The following is a 25,213-nucleotide window of genomic DNA, read 5'->3' on the forward strand; positions in this document are numbered from 1 at the left end:
GCACCTTTCTTCCGCCTTTCAGAGTAATCCTGTGGACGCCAAAAAAAATTTGTAATGAGCGTATTATCATAAGCTCTGACATGATTGTAATATTTTGGTAGCAGCTTTAACAGTATCTGCAGCATGTATTACATCAAACCAATCTGCAGTAGGCATAACTTATCACTCAACAATGATATAAATTATTTTTATCCTATGATTTCCCCCTATTAATGTTAACTAATATTAGGATCATAAATCTTATGTGCAACAATTTTTTCCTGGCTGTAAATATATAATTCATCCACATAATAAGACAAGTAAAACACGCACTCATAAAAAACCTGTGAGGTGATACCTTCAACTCAGTTTTTCTCAAGGTTTTTATGACAAAACGTTCATCCTGTGAGAGATAGAAAATACTGCCGCTTTTCCCAGGTGAAGAAAGCTCTTTCAGACTGTCATCACCACATATGGACATCATGTAATCTGCAGCATCAATCTGGAACATTTCTCGAAGGTTCCTAAAATTTATGAATCAATTAGCTACGACAAAAAAATGAATAGAAGAATCTGAAAAAAATCCAAGCTGGTAGGAATTCCTCTATAATCTGTATGATCTCTTATTAACTGTTGAGGTACAACCAATTAAGGGCCCGAAACAATAATCATTTCGGCGACGCACTTGTAACAGCGTGTGGATCTCGCCAGAACTCGAGAACATAAAGGCTCTCCTCCTCAGTACACCTCTTCAAGATAACGCGGGATGCATACCCCATCTCGCTCATCAGATGACATATGTCTGAAGGATCATTATCTTCGAGGGCCACCATGTACAGCCACCCTCTTTCTGATAGCATCTCACGCACAGCAGGAAGGATCCTGTCTATCACTTGGCGGCCATTCAAACCGACTGCCCAAGACGCAGCAATGCCTCTACATCCGACTTCTTCCACATGAGTTGGCACATAAGGAGGGTTAACAACTGCCACATCAACCATACCAGCAAGGCGTTTATCAAGACCAGACATGATGTCAGTAACAATCACATCTGCATGCACCCCATGAGCTTCAAGGGTCGCTTGAGTTGTCTCGGCAGCATGTTGGTTGATGTCAGTTGCTAGGTACTGGGCTCCAGAGCCTAACTGCCTGAGCATGATTGCAAGCGAGGTGATGACATAACCACTACCAAACCCTACCTCCATACATAACCTTGGTTGTAGTGTCAAGAGTTGTGCTTTATCTGAGAGTAGTGCATCAACAAGGGCAAAGGAATCATCACATGGCTCATGCACATCTGGATGGCTCGCAACAAGCGGAATTTGTGCGGTGATTAATGTCCTCCCAGAAGAAGCCTTCAAAAATAAGCTTTTGTCATAAAAATAGCATAGAGATTCCTTAAATAAATATAGCTTACACATATCTATTTTTCCTCTCTGTTTAAAGCAAGCACATTAGTTGGTCAGAACTCAGAATGAAACAAAATAGTACACGACAAAATGGATAACATGTTTTTTAGCACTCCAACAGTGAACATCAAAGAGAGCACTTCAGTTAAATGTTACATGGTGGAATTGGATAGTATCTCACCATTTATTCCCTGTAAACACAACATTTTGGCAACCGCAATGTATCTCTTATATTAAGGATATCCAGCAAGATAATTTACAAGGGTGGTTTTTTCTTTACAAATGGAACATATTATTTGTATAATTTAGCAATCATGCATAAAATGGGGAAGCAGGAAAACTGTAAGGAGCCAGGAAAACTTCTTAACCTCATGGTACCTTGCAAGAAATTCACTTCCGACTCTTAAAGATCCAGTACCGGATATGTACTGCATTGTAGCAACCTTATTCTCCTGAATAGCAGGACTGTTCCATTTGTAAAGAAAAAACATAATCAACTCCCAAAAATAAAACCTAATATGAACCACAAACGGTGATAAAGGAACCTATTTTTATTATTGAAACTTGAACAGTAAGAATTCACAGTTGGCAACACAATCATTGGGTGCAGTTTTTTTGATAAATATAAATGGATATGGCAAACAGAAAAATACCTATCGGCACCAAAGATAGTATACCACTCGTGTGTATTAAAATAAAAAACCCACTATCTTCTATAGTCGATTGTTGGAGGGGCCCTAAATTTACATTTTAAAAATGCTTAGCGCTAGGACATAAGCGTGTGGTAGTAAAAGATTTTAGCTCTGAGTTTTGTTTATTGCAGGACTTAACAGATCCATAGAGAACCATCGGACAACCTTATTAGCTTCACCACGACAAGACCGTGAGAGGAAGAGAGACGAGAGAGTTTCGGTACACTGACCATGAAGAGGTCGAGCTCCTCGCCTCTCGTGTGTGCTTCGCCCGCCGCCGACGCCATAGGCAGGGGCCTCATCGCTATCTGTGCATCGATGCGTGGGAGCTGGTCCACGGGGGTGGTGACGCGGTGGCAGGTGACGTGTGCCTCGAGCAAGCGCTCGTACAGCGGGTGCACCTAGCAATCTATTATCCAGTTCCCATAGCAGAGACCTGTGGGGGGAATGGATGCAGTTATTGCCAACATCTTCCTTGAACAAGCAGCAGGATTAGCATACCTTCCTTGAAGACGAGGCCAGTGAGCACGACGAACGTGGGGCCGACGAACCACAACACGGCGGGGTGGTCCACCACGTACTGCACGAGGCCCTCATCCAGCGGGCGGGCGGCGACGAGGTAGGTCCCGACGGAGCCGAGCGCCCCGATCGCCCACAGCACCTGGAGGAAGCGCTTTATCGTGGTGACATAGTCACATAGATGTGGATGAGGACCGGCGATAGGTCCAGCCTCGCGGCGTCGCAGGCGTACATGAGGTCGGCAGCGCCGGTGATGGCGGAGGCGACGGGGTTCCCCTCCGGCAGGAACGCCGCGGAGGCCGCCGCCACGAAGGACGCCGCAGCCGTCACCAGCCCCGACCAGTACAGCAGGACGTCGCGGACGTGGGGAAGGGGACCGAGGAAGGCGCCATGAATGGCGTGGAGGCGAGCATTCCATCTACAGACCCGAGATCTACAGACGCGAGGGTATTAGCGGGCGGGGTTTCTGGAACCCGATGGAAAGTGGATCGGCGCGGCGCCCCGAAGCGAGAATGGCGGCTGGGCGGACTCGAGATGGCGCCATTCCGGGGGAGGCAGATTGCCGCGGGGGCCTAGAACTCGATGGAAAGTGGATCGGCGTGGACGCAGCGCGCGGGGGAGGGCAGGTTGGGGCCCCGCGGAGCGAGCGAGCGAGGGCGCCCCGAGATTGGCGGGCAGGGTTTCTAGAAGCGAGAATGGAAGGCGCCATGGATGGCGGCTGGGGGCTCGCCGAGATTGCCGCGGGGGAGAGGGGAGCGCTTGCCGAGGGAGATCGCCGCGGTGGGAGAGGGCGCTTGCCGAGGCATGGGCAGAAGAAAGGAGGCAACGCGAGGCATGGGCAGGCGGAGGCGGGGCACGAGGGGCTGTGGACGCCCTCCTTACGTTCTTAATAGGAGTAGAGATATATGAGAATCTAGTATTCTAACCAAACTATTATCTAAAGGTTTCAAACAGTCTCTAACTAATAGTTAGCTGGCTCATTCTAACAATAAATAAAGGATTCAAATAGGCGGTGAAGTTTGTCAACTTACCTAATACTAGCATGTTTCTGTGTTAGCATATCGCCATATGAAGATAGCACGAAAATTGATGGTATACCTTACCATCTTGATTTATTACACGTGTACAATGCTGCCTTACTATTCTTAAGTCATGATTGATTTTCGATTATTACCTAGATATTTTCGACTGAATAGTTTTATTTTTGAAGTTGCCGTAGTGTCGCTATAGTACTTATTTTCAGCAATATCAGTTTCGATAATATTTCTAAAAAGAAAATATGGAATTGAAACGATGTAGCCATCTGATCGTTTCGGATGGACGATTCGGCTCGCGACTGGACTGGACTGCGGGCGGCGAATGTCGAGCTTTTGGAGGCACGACGCACAGATATAGATGACAACTGGTATATATCCGTCGTGTTATAACATTTCATTTTTATATCTATCAGATAAAATTAGACATATCGGGTTATCTATTTACACTCGCGGTATAAAATCTTACTTATATCCATGCCCACGTAGGTAATTTTACTTCTATGTAAGTCGTACCCGCTAAGAAGATCTCAAATTCTAATATTTCGAAAATAAATACACAAAAATAAGTCCAACTTAAAATATAACAAACCATATGACAATAGTCGAAGAAGGGTTTTTTTTAAGTAAGATGGCTTTTATTAGATAATAAGAGTGGTATGATACAGACATATTTTATCTACGGATATACAGGTATGAATAGTATCCATGTGTACTCGTCTACTCAACAGATATAGGTTGTTGTCCATTAACATATATACCCGTAGCTTGTGGGTATAGAAATCATCATATATCTGCCTACATATCATATAAAATCCATCGTCATCGTGTATTCGGGTTTGATTACCCATCACCATCTCAACGCACACATGAGCACCCTAAAACCTAAAATCCTAAACCCTAAATTTTCATCTGCTAGTGCAGATGGAGCCATCTAAATAGCTCCTTCGAAGGTTTAAAACTAGTATAATAACCTGCACCATATGCTCATTTGGAGACGTAAAAGAGACCGCTCAGGGTATGTTTGAAAATTTAGTTTTGAAATACCATAGTTTAGAATTGTACATAACATAAATATTACGGTATTACTTTACCACAGTAAAACCATATTATTGCTCAAAACCAAGATCTATTTAGTTCCATTGAAAAAACAAAGTATATGTAGAGAGAAGAGAAGAAAACTGTGATCCCAAGTGGAGTTTCGAAAACTCCAAAAATACCACTATTTTGGGTAAACCATAGTATTTAAAACTATGTTTTTGCCTGTATAAACCAAACATTTTTTTAGTTCCAATACTATAGTATCATAAAATACTATAATATTGTTTCAAAACTGCAAAAATACCACACTTCCAAACATGGCCTTAGATTTTGTGTCACGGTTATATAAAATAGATGGAAATTTGTGCATGATAATATTGGTAGGAATTAATATACCGTTTGGTTCACATATTTGTAACGTAATGGGTAAGTGATAACGTTAAATCATGTTTGTTTTAGTTCAACCGTAATCAGATACCATACTAAAAATTGATACCGGACTATTCAAACTTGTTACCGACAGTAATCGAGTGTAAACCATTACCATTACCCTTTGCGTTACATTTCGTGAACCAAACATCACCTAAGTTGTTTAGGTGACGCATCAATAATAGAAGCTTTAGTCAAATGTATATAGAAAATCACCATACTTTATCACTTTTACTTAGAGTCACTAAAAAGGAGGAAAATAAGGGTCCATTTGGTTGGTCTGTAGCTGTGAAAAAAGGTGTTGTTGATTATCAGCTATGAAAAAAAGGTTACTGTGAGCTATGGGCTATAAGCTATAAAAAGCTAAAAAATCGTTTGATGGAAGCCACTAAATACCGCTAAATGTTGTTCTATATATTTTTTTCACAATTTCATCTGAAAGCGACTAAAAGCAAGTTCAGAGGTGGTTTCAGTTTTACACTAACTTTTGAAAAAAAAGCTATTTCCTAGATTGAGCTCATTGTTTTTAGGGGATAAAAGTCAAAAGGCAAACCAAACATACCCTAAATATAAGCGGAGGAAACTACTTGTTATTTGGTTGGACAACATTCTACAAGGAAAAACAAAGAGATCCCAGAAAACACTAAGGCTCCTTTTGGACCAAAAGAAATTTTTTATAAAGTCTACATTTTTCTGTGTTTATAACTAAAACCTGTGAAATTTGTATATTATTTCTATAAAATTTCTATGGTGCCCTTTGGTTCGCGAAATGTAACGTAATTAATGATAATGGTAACGATTCACACTCGAATACCGGTGGTAACAAATTTAAATAGGGTGGTATCCATTTGTAGTATGATATCGATTATGATTGGACTTAAACAAACATAATTTAACGTTATCGATTACTTATTACCTTACTAATAAGTAAACCAAACGCCACCTATGTTGCAAAGGAGCCCTAACGACGCAAACAAGACCAGATGGGCCAACCTCCATATGTAATCATAGAGAGAAAAAAAAAAAAAAAAAATTAACCCTAGGAAAGGAGCCCCGCCCGCTTTATAAAATGCGTCGGTGTAGGGCGCGACTCCACAAGACCACAACCACGTTCTTCTTCCTCCCATCCCAGCAAGTGAAAAGGAACCCACCGGTGGGAACGAGCCAGCCAAAGAAACCAATGGAGGACTACTACTACTACTTCACCTCCTGGGGGACCGTGGGCTCCGTCGAGCCCACCGGCTTCCCGGCCCACACGTTGCCTCGCAACCCTAGCTCGGCGTCGCCGAAGACCCGCCGTGCGTCCCGCGGCGACGCTGACGCCGGAGAGCGGCTCCACCACTACTACCTCGACGCCTGCTTCCGGTGCGGGCGACATCTTGGCGGGAACAAGGACATCTTCATGTACAGGTAAACAACGTGAGACGCCAACACGCGCGCGGGCATGTGTGCAAATAAATTATTCTCGCGCAAGAAGAAAGCCGGTCGTTGCGATCGACGCGCGTCCGTGTGGATGTGCATGCAGGGGCGACACCCCGTTCTGCAGCGACGAGTGCCGGCAGCAGCAGATTGAGGACGACGAGGCGAGGGAGAAGAAGAGGTCCAGGCAGCATGCTGCTGCGACTGCGACTGCGACTGCGACGAAGCGGGAGCGGGAGCGGCGGAGCTAGCAGCAGCCCGCAGAGGATTCCGCTCTGGGCGCGGTGATCGATCGGTCGATGCAGCGGCATCCGAAAATGAACTGATCATTCATTCGCTCATGTCGCCGGCCGCCTCGAGCTGTTGGTCCTGTTGGTACGCATGTGGCCTCCAGATATAGCATATACCATGTAGCTTGTTGTTTGCCAGCCAAGAAGAGCAAGCTGGAGCTCAGCTGTTGATTGAAGCATGCACGGGGGGCCGGAGAAAGAACAGATCGTCTGCAGGTTTTCCTTTTTGTGCTGATTACCGCATTAGAGCATGCAGCTGGCGTGTGTTTGTGTGCGACTGCCATGTACATGTACTCCAACCGTCCAACGTAACATTCCGGCACCTACTACCGTCTATGGCGAACAAATTCCAAAATACAAAACTGAAAGACTAAATTTCTAGTAGCCTTATGCAACAAACGAAACAGCCTCCAGTTCCAAACACCGTAATAAGATCGACTGCCACTGACTTTCACGAACGCAAATGGTCATATAAGTAACCAGATGTGCCAATTGGACAGTACTTGTGAAAGTGCCGTTCGGAGTTAACAAATTAACCACCCGCGCTCTGACAATGATCGTCGATTATTTATTAATTAATAATATCATTGCGTCGTTGCTGGTGCTTTGCAAAGCAACCATGTGTGTGTGCGCCCACCGCGCACGCTCCGAGGGATAGCTGGAGAGGGAGAATAGTTCTAGGCAACCCTAAAGAAAGAGCACTTGGGGAGCTTCTCCCCGTGCAAGATTCTTGACACGTTACGGCATCTCATCAGCCAGTCTTTAGCAATTAGCAGGGTCTTGCTTTCAAGATTTTATCGTGTTTTATGGCAAACGGAAAACGGAAACGATAACCATAAAAACAAAAACAATATCGGTAAAAATAAATGGAAACGATGATCCCGATTGGTTCCACAAAATACTGCATTATATACTCGGTGAGGCAATATTCTCTCTCTCTCTGCAGTCCTGCGCTTCAATATATGTAACTCGATAGGCCCAACTAGTCAACACCTGATCTAAGGATCGATCAAGTGGGCAAAGGGTCACTCAGTCACCCAAACTAAGACTATCTTTTTTTTGACAGAGGGGAACACCCCCTATTTCATTAAGAAATAGTAACCGGATCCAGGTTTTTACAATACCACAGCCTTAACCAGCAGCCAAAAGCCGACAAGACTACGACAATTATCAGCTACGAAAGGGTTAAGCCCAACTAAGGGAATGAAGTATTCCAGAAATACTTGAGAGACTACCAACCACCCAAAGAGACAAACTAGAGACAAGTCTAAAAGCAGCCTGGACCAGCCACCAACAGCAACGACCAAAGCTAGGTTTTTATCTAACAAGGAAGATAAGCTAATTACATCAAAATAGTACAAAACTTGAAAAGATGCATCAGCAGCCAAAATGTCACTGGAGGCGCCTGTCGATCGACTTCCAACCATAGACTTTGTTGTAGATGTCACTTGTTATCTTTCGAATTCTGCGGCTTCCTTGTTCCACCAGTTTTTTTCCCCTCTTTGTCTGCTGAATAGACCAAGCATCAATCCAGTAGCAACAGGAAAAATCACATTAGATGGATCATCAATCAACTTATTATTGAAGCAACCGTCATTACGAGTACGCCAAATTGCCCAAAGGACAGCACCACACCCAAAGAGAACCAGATTTTTTTTCAGTTTTATGAAAACTGTTGATCCAGGGACCGAAAAGGTCGGCCGTATCTTTGGGAGTAGAGGACAGATTAAATGCAATTTGGATAATTCTCCAAATAAACCTGGCCACTGGACAGTGAAAAAGCAAATGGTCTATGGACTCCAGAAGTCCACAAAAGATACAATCAAGATTCCTTGCCAGTGCCTTTTAAACAAATTATCTTTTGTCAGAATCTTCTTATTTCTGACCAACCACAGAAACACCTTAATTTTATGGGGAAGCCTAGATTTCTACAAAAAAATTCAAAGGAACCTCAATCAGAGAATTCTTCATCATTTTGTAAAAGGAGTTCACTGAAAAACCTTTGCAACCCAACAACCACTTCGAAGAATCCTCATCTCGAGAAAGCAAGACATCGCTACAACAGGACATGAGGTCATTATAAGCCTCCCCTAAATCACCAATAAGTCTTCTTCTGAACGTAAGCGACTGAAAGTTGGAGGAGATGACATTATGAACTGTAATATCCTTGTCATAAACAAATTCAAACAAGTTAGGGTACTTGTCAGCCAATTTTTCATTGCCACACCAGATGTTTTTCCAGAAACTAGAGCTCTTCCCATTACTAATATTATTTTACAAAAATTATAATATTTATCTCGAACTGAGAGTATACCTTTCCAGAAGTGAGAATCAGAAGGTCTCTTCTTCACAGAAATGATAGGCCTGTTTTTAACATACTTGTTATGAACAATGGATTGCCACAAGCCACTAGAATTTTCTAGTCTCCAAAACCACTTCGCCAGCAAAGCTTCATTCATTTTTTTGCAAGTCAAGAACACCAAGACCACCCATATTTTTGGGAGAACAGACTAAATTCCACTCAGCCAAATGGTATTTTTTTTCTGATTGTGGCCACCCTGCCATAATAACCTTTTTCTAAAAATATCCATTTTTTAATACACCTTTGGGGCATTTGTACAAAGAGAGCATGTACAGGGGAACATTGGTGAGACTGCTGTTGATCAAAACTAATCGACCACCCAGACTAAGGAAACGGCCTTGCCAGGAGCCCAATTTGCTTTCAATTTTTCCTACTATGGGATCCCACAAAGATTTGCATAGCTTTTTGTTATCAATTGGAACCCCTAAGTATTTCATAGGGAGGGTACTTGGAGGGCAAGTAAAAATGTCAGCATACTATTAATCACTACTACAGATCATGCTATATGAGACGGTTAATTTTCAGTTATTAAGACGCTTATGAAGTGTCCAATTTTGATGGAGTCGCAAAAGATGTCCCACATTTAAGATGGTTATAAACCGTCTTAAAAGATATTATATAAGACAGTTTTTAATTTATAACCGTCTGAAAAAGGTATTTGTTTAAGTCATTTTGTCCGATAAACCGTCTGAAAAAAGTATTTGTTTAAGTCATTTCGTCCGATAAACCGTCTTGAATTAGGTTTTTTAAGACACTGCTTCTAAAGAATCGTAGAGAATACAAACATTAAAAGTCATAAAGTATTTATCAAACCGTCTCGAATATCCTACAAGAATAGACGATTACAATAAGAAAACCATCTTATTTAGGTGACTAATAATGGACGTTTTAGAAACCGTCGTATTTAGGAGACTGATATTAGACATTTTGGTGACCGTCTTATTAAGTTAAACGAAATGACTTACACAACAGTATATTCTTCAATTTATAATCATTTTTCAGATGTCACGTTATAATAATTTGAAAGAGAAATATACATACACATATATTGAACAACATTATTGTTGGGGACTTGTTCTCAAATGCTAAGAGTTAAGAACAAGACAACATAAAGAGTGTTAAATGTTAAAGTCCTTCGTCCTTGAAGACATTATGTCCCTTCGGATATAATGAATTCTGGACGAAGGTTATGAAGGAAAAGACCTTCGTAAGCTCGACAGATGATGAAGGAGAATACATATATGAAATATAAATAATAATACCGATATTATTATCAACTTATTTTTATTTTGCATTATCAAATTCATAATAACAAATTATAAATGTACCTTCTAATTGACGAAAGGTAAAGGTACAGGTGTGATGCGAAAAGCAAATGCCAAGTCAGCGTGAACAGTACGGGAGTACTGTTCATCTATTTATAGACACGGGACGCAGCCCGTGTAAAATTACATTAATGCCCTTTACATTTATCAATAACTCTATAGTAATTCTTCAGGGTCTAATTTGGCTTTTCATCTTTAAGTCGCTTCCCCTTTTCTGCTGTCATGCCGAAGCTTATCTGCGCATAGCTTCGTGATCATCTTATCCTTCGTCACAATCGCCTTCCGTCCCACTTCAAGCTTCGTCTTGACCATACTCTTGTATAGCCGTAACCCGATTCCGAAGACACCTGTTCACATATTTCACTTGGAAAACATTGTTAAATCATGTTTTTGAGGACCTTCGGAAGCCGAAGGCCCCCAACAATTATAATTAATATAATATAAATAAGTACCATTCAATATATCATAAATAAGCATTGTCAAACAACACATACATAAGTGTATTCTAAATCTAAACTAAAATACAACTGTTTGCACTAATGTTAAGCCTAACTTTATATGAATTCAAATCTCTGGTGGAAATTGATAGCTTCTTTAATTGTGTTGAAAACACCCTGATCCTCCATCTCCTCCCAGGAGTCCCAGTTGGCAATTGCGTCAGCCCATGTAGCTACCAGCTCAAAGACCTTCAGACTTTCAGTTTCTTCCATGCAAGTGACAGAACTCATGACAAACTCAAGTAACACATAAGCATCGTTTACGCATGATAGAGGTGGTAATGCATAGCCCTCCTGAAATGAATGTTGAAAACAGTCAAGCAAGTTTCACCACTTCAATACCTCAAGACAACAGGTCAACGACAAACTAACATACCATATTGTCAGCTTGAAACAACCAAGCTTTTTGTAACATCGTTCATCTTGCTCCCTGCCTCCGTCTCTATATATAACTATATGAGCAGCAGGTGCATTCTAAAGCGGCAACTCACTACATATCTGACATCTCAGCTGCTGAACCGCAAGCCATCCATGACCTCTCCTATTCCGAAGCTGCTGCTCCTCTTCTTTCTCAGCTATCGCTCTCCCATTGCTCGCGCAGGCGATGATGGCAGCTACAAGGTTCTGTCCATGGGCTCTCCGAGAACTGACTCCATCTGTTCCCAGTCCAAAGGTGCAGTACTGTCCGTCCGTGCAGTGCAGGCACCAGCAGTTTCCACTTGGTTAATTAATTATTCTGTGCGCAGTTGTAATGATATCTGGCAACCGTTTCCCTTGCTTTGACGACGGTTTCAGCGGTTCCGTTGTCGTCCGTGCAGTGCAGGCTACAGGTCGCTTAGCTATGTGGTAGTAGATGAACAGCTATGATCAACATTTCAGCTGTGATCAACCTCTAGAGTTTCTGTAGCATTATTTAGATCAACAATGCCACCAGGTGCACCTTTTAGCAAGTTCAGGAACTTTGTCAAGAGCCCTAAAAGGCAACAATACCCCACAATTAAAAAAAAGGAAAACTCATCAAGATGCCATGGAGATGTGAACAAAAGAACAGGAAAACCATAGCTGATTCTTCTCACCGAGGGAGCTATCATAGCAGCAGCCACCAACAGGAGTAGAAGGATTGCCCGGAGAACCTCGATCAAGGAATCCGATACACCAGGAATACTGGGATATGATGAAAGGTGATCGTCCAGGCATGACTGGGGAAACATGCATTTCTATATAAAAAAGTAAACAGTCAGTACTTCCAAATGTATTGTATGGTATTATTCTATTCAAATAGGTTTACAAGTTAGATTAATATTTTTATGTCCAATTTTTAGTACCAATGTGTATAGGAATCAGCTAATCCATAAATTATCATTGGATGGAAACGATATTGTTAACATGAAAGTAATAACTGATCATAAGATTAAAAGCAGGCATGGTGATTGTACTCCATGCACAAAGTACCAAAATATTGACCACACAGAAGAAAGATGCACTACTACCTGAGGCCAAGGATCTAGGACAGGGGGCAGGAGCTCCATTACAGTACTCGCAATGTTGGATACAATTTCAGGAATATGAGACAACTTTTTCCTGTCCACCCTCAACTATTGTGCCCAGAAGCTTGAACAGAAGAGCAGACTCATTTTCATCTCCAGTACTTATTCTTTTCAGAACCACTTGCAGAAGAATGAGCCAGTCAGGTGGAACATAACTATTCTAAAAAAACAGAGACAAAATATATCAGTACATATTTCCAGGTGCAAGTAGACTACAATGCAAAATACTGCATTGACTCAGTCTTACCTCGATGAGTTCTGCAATAGCACCAGAAGCAGAGGCACAAACCGGATAACAAGTTATGTCCTCCACATACTCCATGGTCAACGCCTTCATTAAGGACTGATAAATACTAGAACTCATGTCCTACAGGTAAGCAAACAAGAAATAAAGTGAAATGTATAATGTAGAGGGATATACATATTACATTAAGCCTCTACTTTGATCCAGCATGTCCTATGAGATGATGGAATTTAAAAACAAGAAAAACATGTAACCTCTGGTAGGCATATCGCAAGCTGACCAATAACCCAATTAGCCGTTGAAATCAAATATGGGCTGCAAGGATCCAAAGAATATAATGGGAGAATCTGGTTCCTGATCAATGTAATTGTCAAATCTTTCTTTTCTGTCAGAAACTGCAAGATGGATACTGAAATGAATCTGCATTTTCTTATAAAACCAATTCATAAAATAAGACACACTAGAAGGGTAAAATTTGAAAATCTTACATCTTGGAGGCCTCCATATGCCATCAAAACACCGAAATAACTGAAATGAAATCATTTAGTACATCAAGATAATAGTACAGTAAATAAACATAGTGGTATGTCTAATCGTCTTTAAGCCTTTGTTACTTCTGCACTGCTACTGATGATGCATCCTCACCATGAGAAGGTATAGGAAACTTTGACAGGAATGGGATGACCAATAACTCCCCAATTGAGCTCATTTCAGATTTCCCTTTATTTTTATCACCTTTCTTACGCTTTGATGCTGCAGATGCAACTGGTGGACCCTGAAACAAAAAAAAGTGTAAGCAAATGACAGCAACATCTCAATTTTTGAGTTAATTCAACAAACTACATGGTTCTGTGAAAAATAGCAAGTGTGTTCAAATATGAAAGACTGCATGCAGCCATTGAAATCACTTGATATAGAAGACAAAGTCATGGAATACAATATAGCAAAATAATCCCTTAAAATGTTTTGCTCAGCCTGAAGTCAGTACTATGTGTGTTCAACAAACTATAATAAAAAAGGAATCACAACCTTTGATAGCGCTATAACACCAAGTAAATTGATTGCACTTTTTCTGGCAGTGAACAAATCCTCAGTCCATCCAGAAATGTCATCCTACCAATAAATATATCAGCAACAAAACGAACACCAGAAACAAAACTAGAAATGATGAACCATGTCCTACTGATCTACATCATATTTTGTCAAAATTCAGGAATTCATTTCAGACCAAATATAATCAAACATACCACAAATTCATTTCAGACTTTTACATAGTTTTTTAACAGACTTGGTAAATTTTGAAGGATGTATTGAACGTATATTATTCTTAAATTTAGTCAAACAAATTGGTGGTGCATAACTCAAAGTTAATAACTCATGCAACCAACTCAATTTGTGTATAACAAAACTATATTAATACCTATTTACTTGTAAAACTTAGAGAACATTTAGCGCGTGAGGATACAAGAATACCTGAACAATCCCCAAACAAATAATTTCACTTTTATGAAAGTTAATCTTAAGGCCAGACATCTGTTCAAAAATACAAAGAATAAACTTCAGGTTTCTAGCATTTTCAAGATCATCTTGCAGCAAAAAAATAGTGTCATCAGCATATTGTAAGCAGCAACAACCACCAGAAATGATATGTGGGATGAGACCTTTGATAATACCTTCATCTTTAGCTTTTTGAATCAAGCAAGCAAGACCATCAGCAGCCACATTAAAGAGGAGAGGGAAAAAAGGATCACCTTGGCGAACACCCTTATGTGTTTTAAAATAAGGACCAACCACATCATTAGTTCTGATGGCAACTTTACCACCTTTCACAGTCTTCAGCACCCAATCACTCCACTTATCACCAAAGCCTTTCTTAATCATCATATTATGAAGAAAATTCCAATTAACCTTGTCATAAGCTTTTTCAAAATCAACTTTGAAAATCACTCCATTCTGTTTCTTCCGTTTTACTTCATGGATAATCTCATGAAGAGAAAGGACACCGTCCATGATATATCTTCCTTTGATAAATCCATATTGGAGGTCACTAATCACAGAGGTAATGCAGTGAGCCAGCCTATTAGTCAAAACTTTGGTAATAATTTTGTAACAGACGTTAAGCAAACAAATAGGACAAAAGGCTTTAATATCAGTCGCATCAGGAACTTTTGGGATAAGAGTGACTATCCCGAAATTAAGTCTCTCAATATTAAGTGAACCATCATGAAAGGACTTAAAGAGATTAAACAAATCGCTTTTAATGACTTCCCAAAACCCCTGAAAAAATTCAGAAGGAAAACCATCAGGACCCGGGGCACTGTTGTGTTTCAGAGCAAACACAACATCTTTGATCTCCTCCAAAGAGAAAGGACTAATAAGAAGGTTTCTGTCTCCCTCCTCAAGCTGCTTCATGTCCAAATTAACCAAAGAAATGCTGGAGTCTTAAGAAGGTCCAAAGAGATCTTTATAAAAAGAAGTCGCCAGTTGGTTAATGCCATGATCATCATGAGCCAGAATATCACCATGAGAAAGAGTTAAGATCTTCAGTTTTCTCTTTTTATGCTTGGCAAGCAAATGAAAGTACTTTGTTCTCATCACCATCTAACAAGAACTTATTAAGGTTAGATTCCAGGTCAAGCTTCATGAATCTATCAGCATCTGATAAACCTGAAGTCTCACTGATTTTATCAAGGGTATCAATTTTTTCAATCAAATCTTTTTTCAGCCTCTTGTAGTGACCTACAATATTATTATTCCAACCTTTAAGCTTTTGTCTCAGACGCTTCATTTTCAGCTTCCACACATCAAGACTATGGGTCGCACCAACTGGGAGAGACCAATTACTTTTCACTAAGTTGTGAAAGTCCGGTCTAAGCTTCCAGCACAACTCGTATCTAAAGTCCTTACACACAATGGGAATAGCGTCAGCTTGAAGACAAAGAGGAGCATGATCCGAGAAGGATCTATTCATCCCACGAACACTGATATTGTTATAAGCAAGATCCCAGTCAGGACTGGCCAAAAATCTGTCTAACTTTTCAAACATAGGATCACTACGGTTATTAGACCACGTATACAATCTATTTTTCAGTTCAAATTCCACTAGACCATGATGGTCTATGATACTATTAAACAAGGAGCTCCACTTACTGAGGCCGCCCGGTTTATTTTTTCCTCAGCTTTTCTGAGGATGTTAAAGTCACCACCAATAAGCAGGGGGACCTGACTTCTCAAACAAACTGCAGACAATTCACTGAGAAACCGGCTTTTATGTTCCTTTTGAGCATCCCCATAAACATTGACAAAATTCCAAATAAGATTTTTTTTCTCTGTGGAGAACAAGAGTGCGAGTCAAAAATTCACCAGCTTCAAATTCTCTGACATCAAACACCTCAGAGTTAAAGCCCACAAGAAGGCCACCCGATCTCCCATTAGGAGGAGAGGAAAACCAGGCAAAAATTTTGTTACCAGCAAGCGAGGCCAAGAGAGAATCATTGAAATGATTTTTTTAGTTTCCTGTAAACCAATAAAATCAACTTTTTCCTCCCTAATGATTTCTCTCAAGAAATCAAACTTAGTAGTCCGACCCAACCCCTGACAGTTCTAGATAAGGCCTATCATTTTTTAAAACGGATTTGGGGGGAGGTCAGGAAGGACAGACACCCAGTTTTTAGTAGATGAGTGTCTACTTTTTGGGGAAGTTTTTTTTCATTATTTTTTCCGATGTTTTACTTTCTGTCACACCCAGTTTTAGAAGGCAAACCGAATGTGAACCATGTACGTGCCAGGATCAACAATTCACGTACACAGCAGTTACATAACATGGACATCATCACACAGTGCTCGAATAGTATTAAAAAGGAATAGTAGTCGATTACATCATATGTCTGAGACATCCACATAGTCTTTACAATAAATCAAAGTGCGGAAAAGAAACGTAGATAAACGCGGCCTTCACAGGCAGCCGACTGGGGGTCGCCGCTAACCCACGCCTAAAACTCGTCATAGTCTTGGAACTCCTGGAAGTCTCCTTCCACGGCTTCATCTTCTCCTGAGCAGTGGTTGCAATGCGGACAACCTAGGGAAGGGGGGTATTTGGTGTGTAGAGCAAGGGTGAGTACACATCAACATACTCAGCAAGTATCCTGTCTGGCTGTAGTGGACTAGCTTTATGTGGGGGGGTAAGTCAAGCGGTTGCTTTTAGTTGGTCAGATTATTATTACTAGTAGAGAAAGCCAAGTTTTAGATTTAGCCCACGTTATTAACCCAAACGTACTCCTTTCCAAACGGAAAGAGTACCACTTACCATTACCAGAGTCATTACCAAGAACCATCAACCTCGTTGCCACCTGTAATCCGAACGAGTACCACTAATCACTGGAGCTCCCTTGGCCGCTCATAACCGCGAGCACAGCTGATATATCAGTTTTCATAACACTCTGCAGAGGTTGTGCACTTTACCCACAAGCCATGATTCCCTTTCTGCCCGGAGAGAGCTACTCCCCATTGACCACTGCCTAGGTGGCCCAGCAGGGCATCACTACGTAGCCTTTACAAAGATTCCCAGGGGCTGTAGCCGCCCGTTAGGTTTCCTAAATGCACCGCACTCCTCCCCAAGGGGGCGAACCCAAGCTTAGCAGAGCGAGTCGCATACACTGAGCCCCATTAACGGCACGACGGCTAAGCGAACTACACCCCGGATCCTCTAATTATTCAGCTAAGGGAACCCCATTCCACCCTCATGGTTGCACTGTTTTCCCGGGCGGTCATCCAACGAACAGGTCCTTACGGAGAGGCACTCGAGAAACCGCTCGAGCCCTCTTGAAGGCCACAAGTATAACATCATAATAAAATAGGGGAAAACAACGTATCATTGATAATTCTCATCATGTTCATTGATTAGAGTTGAGCAATAGCATAAGACTAAGCAATAATAATCCAACCCAGATAGGTAAACAAGGACATGGATAACAAAAGCTAGTCAATCCTTAGGTATAAATGTGTAATACGGGAGGTGAATTAAAGAATGTATAGGACAGAGATGGGTCGAGGGACACTTGCCTCCACCAACCGACTGCTGCTCAGGGGCTTCTCCTGCGAGTTCTTCGGGCTCCTCAACCGGATCGTTCTCTGTGCGAGCGCAAACATACATACATCCACCCATTCGAATTAGGAAACAAACAGTACACCATACAAGAGAACAAATGGATTAAATATGCATAGAGTATGACATACGATATTGCATTTGCCATGGCTAGAAAGAGAAGAAAGAAGGTCTCGCAGGGGTTAAAGCTATACTCGAGGCGTATTACGGGTAGACGCATAACTAGTCGTTACGTGCTCTAGTTCCACTTAGTTTCAATAACAAGGATTAGTCACATGCACTAATAGAATCATAACCATTTTCAATTGATCAACATTAAATAAGGTAGATGATTAACTACATGAATTAACTAACGTAACCAATTTCCAAATTGAGTTTCCATTTATTAATTAAATAACGTGATCACTACGCATGGAATACACAGGGGGGTAGACGGGCATGTCTAGGGGGTAGACAAGCGCGCCAAGGGCACGACGAGCCGTGCCAAAGCACCGTGCACCACGCGAGCACGCACGCGCACGCGTTGCACGCCGCGGGCGACAACGGGGCCATGTCGAGGCTGACCGCGCGGGGCCGCGCGCTGGCCGAGCTCAAGGCCGCGCGCCATAAGCACGCCGGGCCGAGCTCAAGGCCACGCCGGGCCGACACGCCGTGGTCGCGCCGGGCAGGGGCGGGACGCCAAGGCGGGCGGCTGCCGGGGCCGCGCCATGGCCGAGCCACGGCCGCACCAAGGCCACGCCACCACGGCCAGGGCAAGGCGGGGCGCCGGGGACGGGGCAGGGGAGCGTCGAGCGGGCGGGGCCGAGCCGCCATGGCCGGCGAACCGGGCCGCGCCACGGTCGGGCTAGGGGAGCACGCCGGGGGGCACCGAGCCGGGGGCGCCATGGCCGCCACGGCGAGGTCGCGGGCCGCCGCGCCGGCGAGCCATCGGGGCCGGACCGCGCGAAGCCGCGCGCCGAGGGTGGGCAGGGGCTGCGAGGGGATGACGGGGGAGGGGGGCGCCACGGCCGGGCGCCGGCGAGCCGGGGCCACGCGCCACGGCGAGCCACCATGGCCGAGCGGACCGCGCGGGGGGGGGGGGGGGGGGGGGGCGAGCATCGAGGGTGGGCGGGTCCGGCGAGCGCCGAGGGCGGGCGGGGCCGCGCCGGGTCGCTGCGCCATGGCCGCGGGCGCCATGGTCGCGAGCTCCGAGGGCGGCGCGACCGTGCCACGGGGAGGGCGCCGGCGAGCGCGGGGAAGAAGGAGGGAGGGGGGAGGAGGGGGGGAAGGGGCTTACCGCGCGGGGAGCGAGGCCGGCGGCGGGCGGTTCGGCGAGCCGGGCAGGGGAGCGGGGCGGGTCGAGCAGGGGAGGTGAGAGAGAGGGGTTTGGGGAGGGGAGGCCTGACGGGTTGGGCCCGCGGGGGGGGGGGGGTTCCAACCGCCTGCGCCGAGGTCGCGGCGTGGGGAGCGGGGGGGCTGGGGGCTGGCTGGGCCGGGAGGCCGGCTAGGCTGCCGTGGGGCCCACGACGGGAAAGGGAGAGGGGGGAAAGGCCGGCTGGGCCACGCTGGCCAGCTGGGCCGCGCGCGAGGGGAGGGGGCGGCTGGGCCGAAAAGGGAAGAGAGGGGGGAGAGAAAAGAAAAAGGTTTTCCTTTTTCTTTAAATCTAGATGAATGTTTTTTCACAATTTCAATCTAACAAAACAAATGCATGGTTCAGCATGGTGCAGCAAACCAAAATAAAGTATTTCTAGGGTTTTGTTTTACACGAGACCTCAAGCCGAGTCCCGCTATAACTTTGGAAAGGGTCAAGGCTTAGCGAGGGGAAAAGGAAAAAGGAAAGGGTAACACCCGAATTTGGCGAGTGAAGAAAAGAAAAAATTCAAATCCAAAATTCGGGGTGTTACAAACCTACCCCCCTTAAAAGAATCTCGCCCTCGAGATTCAGGGTTGGCTAGCAAAGAGCTCAGGGTATTTGGCCATCAGATCATCTTCACGCTCCCAGGTTGCTTCTTCCTCAGAGTGATGATTCCATCTGACTTTGCACATTCTGATGGTCTTCCTTCGGGTGACTCTGTCTGTAGTCTCAAGGATTTGCGTTGGCTTCTCAACATAGGTCAAGTCCTCCTGGACTTCAAGACCTTCAACTAGCAACTGCTCTTCTGGCACACGCAGACACTTCTTCAACTGAGACACGTGAAAGACATCATGCACTGCGGACAAGCCTTCTGGCAAACTGAGCTGATAGACCACTTCTCCACGCCTTGCGAGAATTTGATACGGACCAATGTAGCGGGGTGCTAGCTTGCCTTTGACTCTGAACCTTCTGACTCCTCTGATCGGTGACACTTTTAGATAGACAAAGTCTCCAACCTCAAAACTCAGATCCCTTCTTCTGGTGTCTGCATAGCTTCACTGTCTTGATTGCGCTATCTTCAGGTTCTCTCGAACCATCTTGATGTTCTCTTCAGCTTCAAGCAGAATGTCTGTCCCAAACACTTGCTTTTCTCCAGGCTGATCCCATTGCAGTGGAGTTCTACAACTCCTTCCATAAAGCGCCTGAAATGGTGACATCTTGAAGCTGGCCTGGTAACTGTTGTTATAGGAGAACTCTGCATAAGGCAACCTCTTGTCCCAACCGGACTGATCTTGCAACACACAGGATCTCAACATGTCTTCAAGGATTTGATTGGTCCTTTCGGTCTGACCATCTGTCTGCGGATGATAAGCTAAACTGAAATTCAGATGTGTGCCTAATGCTTCATGCAACTACTGCCAGAAATGAGAGGTGAACTGCGTTCCTCGGTCTGACACTATCTTCTTTGGCACACCATGAAGACAAATGATCCGAGACATGTACAATTCTGCCAATACTGCACTGCTGTAGTTGGTCTTGACAGGTATGAAGTGGGCTGACTTGGTCAAGCGGTCCACTACTACCCAAATGGAATCATAGCCGGCTCGAGTGCGAGGCAATCCGACTATGAAATCCATACCGATTTCATCCCATTTCCACTGAGGAATTTGCAACGGTTGCAACAATCCAGCTGGTCTCTAGTGTTCTGCCTTGATCCTTCGACAACTATCACACATAGCCACATGCTCTGCGATTTCCCTCTTCATTCCGTACCACCAGAATTTCTTCTTCATATCCTGATACATCTTCTCACTTCCAGGGTGAATCGAATAGGCTATCTCATGAGCTTCCTTGAGGATCAACTCCCGAATAGATTGGACATTGGGAACACAGAAGCGGTCTTTGAACCATATCACACCTTCTGCATCTTCCTAAAAATCTTTGCCTCTGCCATCTAGAATCAGTCACCGGATCTCACTGATCTTCTCATCATTCTTCTGCGCTTCTTTGATTTCCCGCTCCAGGGTAGGTTCCAACTCAATTGTGACTCCTCGCGTGTTGTTCAGAAATCCGAGACTCAACCTGTCAAACTCTTTGGCCAACTCATAAGGCATCGGACAAGCGACCATCAGATTGACCTGACTCTTCCTGCTCAAAGCATCTGCCACTATGTTCGCTTTACCTGGATGGTAATGAATCTCCAACTCATAGTCTTTGATCAGCTCTAACCATCTTCGTTGCCTCATATTCAGCTCTGACTAAGTGAATATGTACTTCAGACTCTTGTGGTCTGTGTAAACATCACATTTCTGTCCATACAGATAGTGCCTCCATGTCTTCAATGCGTGAACCACTGCTGCCAACTCTAGGTCATGGATTGGGTAATTCTGCTCATGAACCTTCAGCTGTCGGGACGAGTAAGCCACAACTCTTCCCTCTTGCATCAACACACATCCCAAACCTGTGTAACAAGCATCGCAATACACCGAGAAGGGCTTGTGCACATCAAGCAAGACTAAGACAGGCGCTATAGTCAACTTCTCTTTCAGCGTTTCAAACGCCTCCTGACATTTCTGGGTCCACTTGAACTCAACCTTGTTGCCTAGCAACGCTGTCATTGGTTTCGCAATCTTTGAAAACCCTTCAATGAATCGCCGATAATATCCGGCCATTCCAATGAAGCTCTTGATTCCTCAAGCATCTATTGGCGCTTTCCAGTTCATAATGTCTGCCACTTTCTTCGGATCCACAACCAATCCTTCTTTGTTGATTATGTGACCTAAGAACAGGACTTCACTGATCCAGAACTCGCACTTGCTCAACTTTGCATATAACTGGTGCTCTCGCAATCTCTGCAATACCATCCTCAAATGATTTGCATGTTCTTCTTCACTTTGAGAATAAATCAGAATATCATCAATAAATACCACCACAAATTTATCAAGGTAGTCCATGAATACACTGTTCATCAGATTCATGAAGAAGGCAGGTGCATTTGTTAGATCGAAAAACATCACAGTGAACTCATACAACCCATACTTGGTAATGAATGTCGTCTTCGGAATATCCGAAGGTCGGATCCTGAGCTGGTGATAACCTGACCTCAGATCTATCTTGGAGAACACGCTGGCTCCCCTCAACTAGTCGAACAGATCCTCTATTCTGGGCAAGGGGTACTTGTTCTTGATGGTGACCTCATTTAGAGCTCGGTAATCGATACACATCCTTTTAGTGCCATCTTTCTTCTCCACAAATAGGACAGGGGCGGCCCAAGGCGAGGTGCTTGGCCGGATGTAACCTTTCTCTGACAGCTCATCAATCTGCTTCTTGAGCTCATCCGACTCTGGTCTGGATATTCTGTAAGCTCTCATGAAGATGGGGGCGGTGCCAGGAAGAAGCTCTATGGCAAACTCAACTTTCCGCTCTGGTGGCATACCTGGTAAGTCCTTTGGGAACACATCTGGGAACTCGGACACCACCTTGATAGCCTCAATTGGGTCTGCTTCACTGCTATGGACAGCCATCTGATAACAACTTCCTTTCTTCGGCTCAGGCGAGACTAACTCGGTCACCACTTCCTCTCCTAGTGGAGACACCAACTTGATTGTCCTCTTATCACAACTGATAACTGCCTGATACTTATCTAGCCAATTCATCCCTAGGATGACATCTATTCCCTGAGTATCCATTATTATGAGATTAGCGGGAAACGCTATCCCCCTTATTTCCACAAATACATTCAAACAAATGCTATCGGCTCGAATTCTACCACCGGCTGAGTCAATTTGAATGGGGGTTGACATGGTAATTATTGGAAGACTATGTGCTTCTACCCATGATGCAGTAATGAATGAATGTGTTGCTCCAGTATCAAATAACACTTCTGCAATATGGGAGTCGACTGGAAACATACCTACTATCATGTCGGGGGTCTCCTGAACTGCTTCAGCCTCCAAGTGGTTCAGTCTCCCATGATTATAGCGTGGCTGAGAGCGGTTGCCTGCTCCAGGCTGAGACACATTCTGCTTTGCTGGGGCATTGGGGCCTGACTGCTGCTGGGCTGCCTTCTTCAGGCATTGCATCACCCAATGGCCTTGCTCTCCACAGTGGAAACATGCTCTGTTTCCAACCTAAGCTGGTGTTGCCTGATTGTTCTGCTGGTTTGCTGGGGCAGGAAGACGAGGTGCCTGCTGATTCTGCCTCTGGAACTGACCTCCTCCTGACTGATTGTTCTGGCGGTTCTAATGCTGATGCTGAGGATACTGCCTTTGAAACTGCTGATGCTGAGGTGGACGCTGGTTCTGCCTGAACTGCTGAGGTTAATTGCCTGAGAAACGAGGACGATTGCTGCTTCCAGGCTGGGGTCTGTTGATCTTGCGCTTGTGATCCTCCATCTCCTTACGCTTCCTCTCTGTCATGATTGCTCTATCAATCAGGTGCTGGAATGTCGGGAAGGTATGATTCATCAGCTGATAATGCAGGGGATCAACTAAGCCTCTTAAGAAGCGATACTGCCTCTTAGCATCTGTGTTGACATCCTCAGGAGCATAGCGGGACAACTTCAGAAACCTGTCCTGGTACTCACTGACAGACGATGACCCTTGCTTGAGGGCCAGGAACTCCTCCTTCTTCACTGTCATCAGACCTGCAGGAACATGGTACTGACGGAAGCTATCTCTGAACTCTTCCCAGGTGATGGTGTCGGGGTTGGCATGAGTGGCGAGATAAGATTCCCACCAATACTGGGCTGCTCCTCTCAACAAACGGGGACCATACAGAACTTTCTCCATGTCATCACACTGAGCGGTATGCAACTCCCGCTCCACAGTGCGCAGCCAGTCTTCAGCATCCATGGGGTCAGAAGAATGAGCAAACATTGGGGGATGACCTCTCATGAATTCAGCACGCTTGTCCCTGGGCATCTGAGGCATCTGAGGCTGAGGTGGTGGCTGTTGCTGCTGCTGCTGCTGAATGGCGGCCAGAGTCTGACCGATGGCTTGAACTGCCTGGGTCTGCATCATGAACATCTGCTCGATGGACATCGGGGGTAGGGGTGGCAGCTGCTGTTGCTGGGGTACCTCATCCTGCTGAGTTGCCTGCTCCTGCTGAGCACGCCTTCCTCCTCTGCGCCTATTTTCTAACATCTGCAAAATGCAACCACATATCAGAACTGATCTTGCAAATCTTGCAACATAAGAAAAGAGTATAGAATTCTTCCTCAACATTGAACAGAGAAACATCTTCACTGATCTCCAACACAGACCAACACAACTTTTCAGATAAAAAGGAAAGTGGAACAAAAGGCTTCCCAACTAGATAACTAATTCCATTAACATATAACAGGTAAACCAAAATGCAGGGGATACCCACACTTTGGTGACAGTCATTACAAAGATCCAAATCAAACATAGTTCATCATGACAAACATAAATGCACAGGATAAGCAAACTACCCTGTCTAACTAAGACTGACTAAGAGCGAGACTAACGCTAAGACTGAGACTAAGACTAAAACTTCTATATTAAGCATTTACTACAAGACTCAACATTGACGATCTATGGTTCTAAGTCTATCTTGGTCTTGCAGTCGGGATTGCCATAAGGCTGGTGCCCACGCCGAGGTGAGCGGTACGGGTGCTGAGTCCCGACGGGAGCGGGGGAACCATCATCCAGGTGACGACGTTCCGCGCGCTCAGCCCGCAGCTGGGCGATCTCAGCACGAGCCCTACTCAGCTCGTCTAGCGCATGGTCCAGCTCCGTGTTTAGCACAGCGGCTAGGTTGACTGTGCTGCTCAACCTAGGATTGTCCTCACCGACAGGTGAAACAATCACGCCTCTTGTGCTGCCAGATGGATGGCGGGGTTAATACTTCAGGTTGAGACCGTTGGCTACCCCCCCGAGCACTGAGCAGTATTGTGAAAGCGCACGTCGTGCGGCATCTTGCATGGCCGCCTCAGCTGAGTCCCGCTCAGAGATGGAATAGTGCTCTG

General features: G+C 44.5%; 3 protein-coding genes across 3 annotated transcripts; 1 reads left to right on the forward strand and 2 right to left on the reverse strand.

Annotated features, from left to right (window-relative positions):
- Positions 1-337: 337 nt before the first annotated feature.
- On the reverse strand, positions 338-3,659 carry LOC100283871 (uncharacterized). Its single transcript, XM_023302308.2, has 5 exons — positions 3,631-3,659; positions 2,795-3,017; positions 2,562-2,741; positions 2,311-2,481; positions 338-1,415 (listed from the first exon to the last, which is right to left on the reverse strand). The coding sequence occupies exons 1-5, from the start codon at positions 3,657-3,659 to the stop codon at positions 648-650; spliced, it is 1,371 nt and encodes a 456-aa protein (XP_023158076.1). The 3' UTR covers positions 338-647.
- A 2,544-nt stretch (positions 3,660-6,203) lies between these two features.
- On the forward strand, positions 6,204-7,146 carry LOC103653928 (FCS-Like Zinc finger 3). The gene is made up of 2 exons (XM_008680728.3): positions 6,204-6,513; positions 6,629-7,146. Exons 1-2 carry the CDS (start codon positions 6,284-6,286, stop codon positions 6,771-6,773), a joined length of 375 nt encoding a protein of 124 aa, XP_008678950.2. The 5' UTR covers positions 6,204-6,283; the 3' UTR covers positions 6,774-7,146.
- Positions 7,147-12,343: 5,197 nt separating this feature from the next.
- On the reverse strand, positions 12,344-19,067 carry LOC103655622 (uncharacterized). The gene is made up of 7 exons (XM_008682346.3): positions 18,384-19,067; positions 13,817-13,900; positions 13,402-13,562; positions 13,276-13,315; positions 13,042-13,182; positions 12,791-12,910; positions 12,344-12,703 (listed from the first exon to the last, which is right to left on the reverse strand). Exons 1-7 carry the CDS (start codon positions 19,065-19,067, stop codon positions 12,554-12,556), a joined length of 1,380 nt encoding a protein of 459 aa, XP_008680568.3. The 3' UTR covers positions 12,344-12,553.
- Positions 19,068-25,213: the final 6,146 nt, after the last annotated feature.

This window comes from Zea mays, chromosome 4 (assembly GCF_902167145.1).
Source record: "Zea mays cultivar B73 chromosome 4, Zm-B73-REFERENCE-NAM-5.0, whole genome shotgun sequence".
NCBI classification, from domain to species: Eukaryota; Viridiplantae; Streptophyta; class Magnoliopsida; order Poales; family Poaceae; genus Zea; species Zea mays.

Excerpts from the sequence above, each read along its gene's own strand:
- LOC100283871 (XM_023302308.2), bottom strand. The coding sequence starts at position 3,659 with ATGCTAACACAGAAACATGCTAGTATTAG. Across the intron at positions 2,742-2,794 it reads CGAGGCTGGACCTATCGCCG|GTGCTGTGGGCGATCGGGGC; the intron begins GTCCTCATCCAC and ends CGCTTCCTCCAG. Across the intron at positions 2,482-2,561 it reads GTATGCTAATCCTGCTGCTT|GTGCACCCGCTGTACGAGCG; the intron begins GTTCAAGGAAGA and ends ATAGATTGCTAG.
- LOC103653928 (XM_008680728.3), top strand. The coding sequence starts at position 6,284 with ATGGAGGACTACTACTACTACTTCACCTCCTGGGGGACCGTGGGCTCC. Across the intron at positions 6,514-6,628 it reads AAGGACATCTTCATGTACAG|GGGCGACACCCCGTTCTGCA; the intron begins GTAAACAACGTG and ends ATGTGCATGCAG.
- LOC103655622 (XM_008682346.3), bottom strand. The coding sequence starts at position 19,067 with ATGGCGCCCGCGGCCATGGCGCAGCGACCCGGCGCGGCCCCGCCCGCC. Across the intron at positions 13,563-13,816 it reads GTGTTATAGCGCTATCAAAG|GGTCCACCAGTTGCATCTGC; the intron begins GTTGTGATTCCT and ends TTTTTGTTTCAG. Across the intron at positions 13,183-13,275 it reads CATATGGAGGCCTCCAAGAT|TTTCTGACAGAAAAGAAAGA; the intron begins GTAAGATTTTCA and ends TCCATCTTGCAG.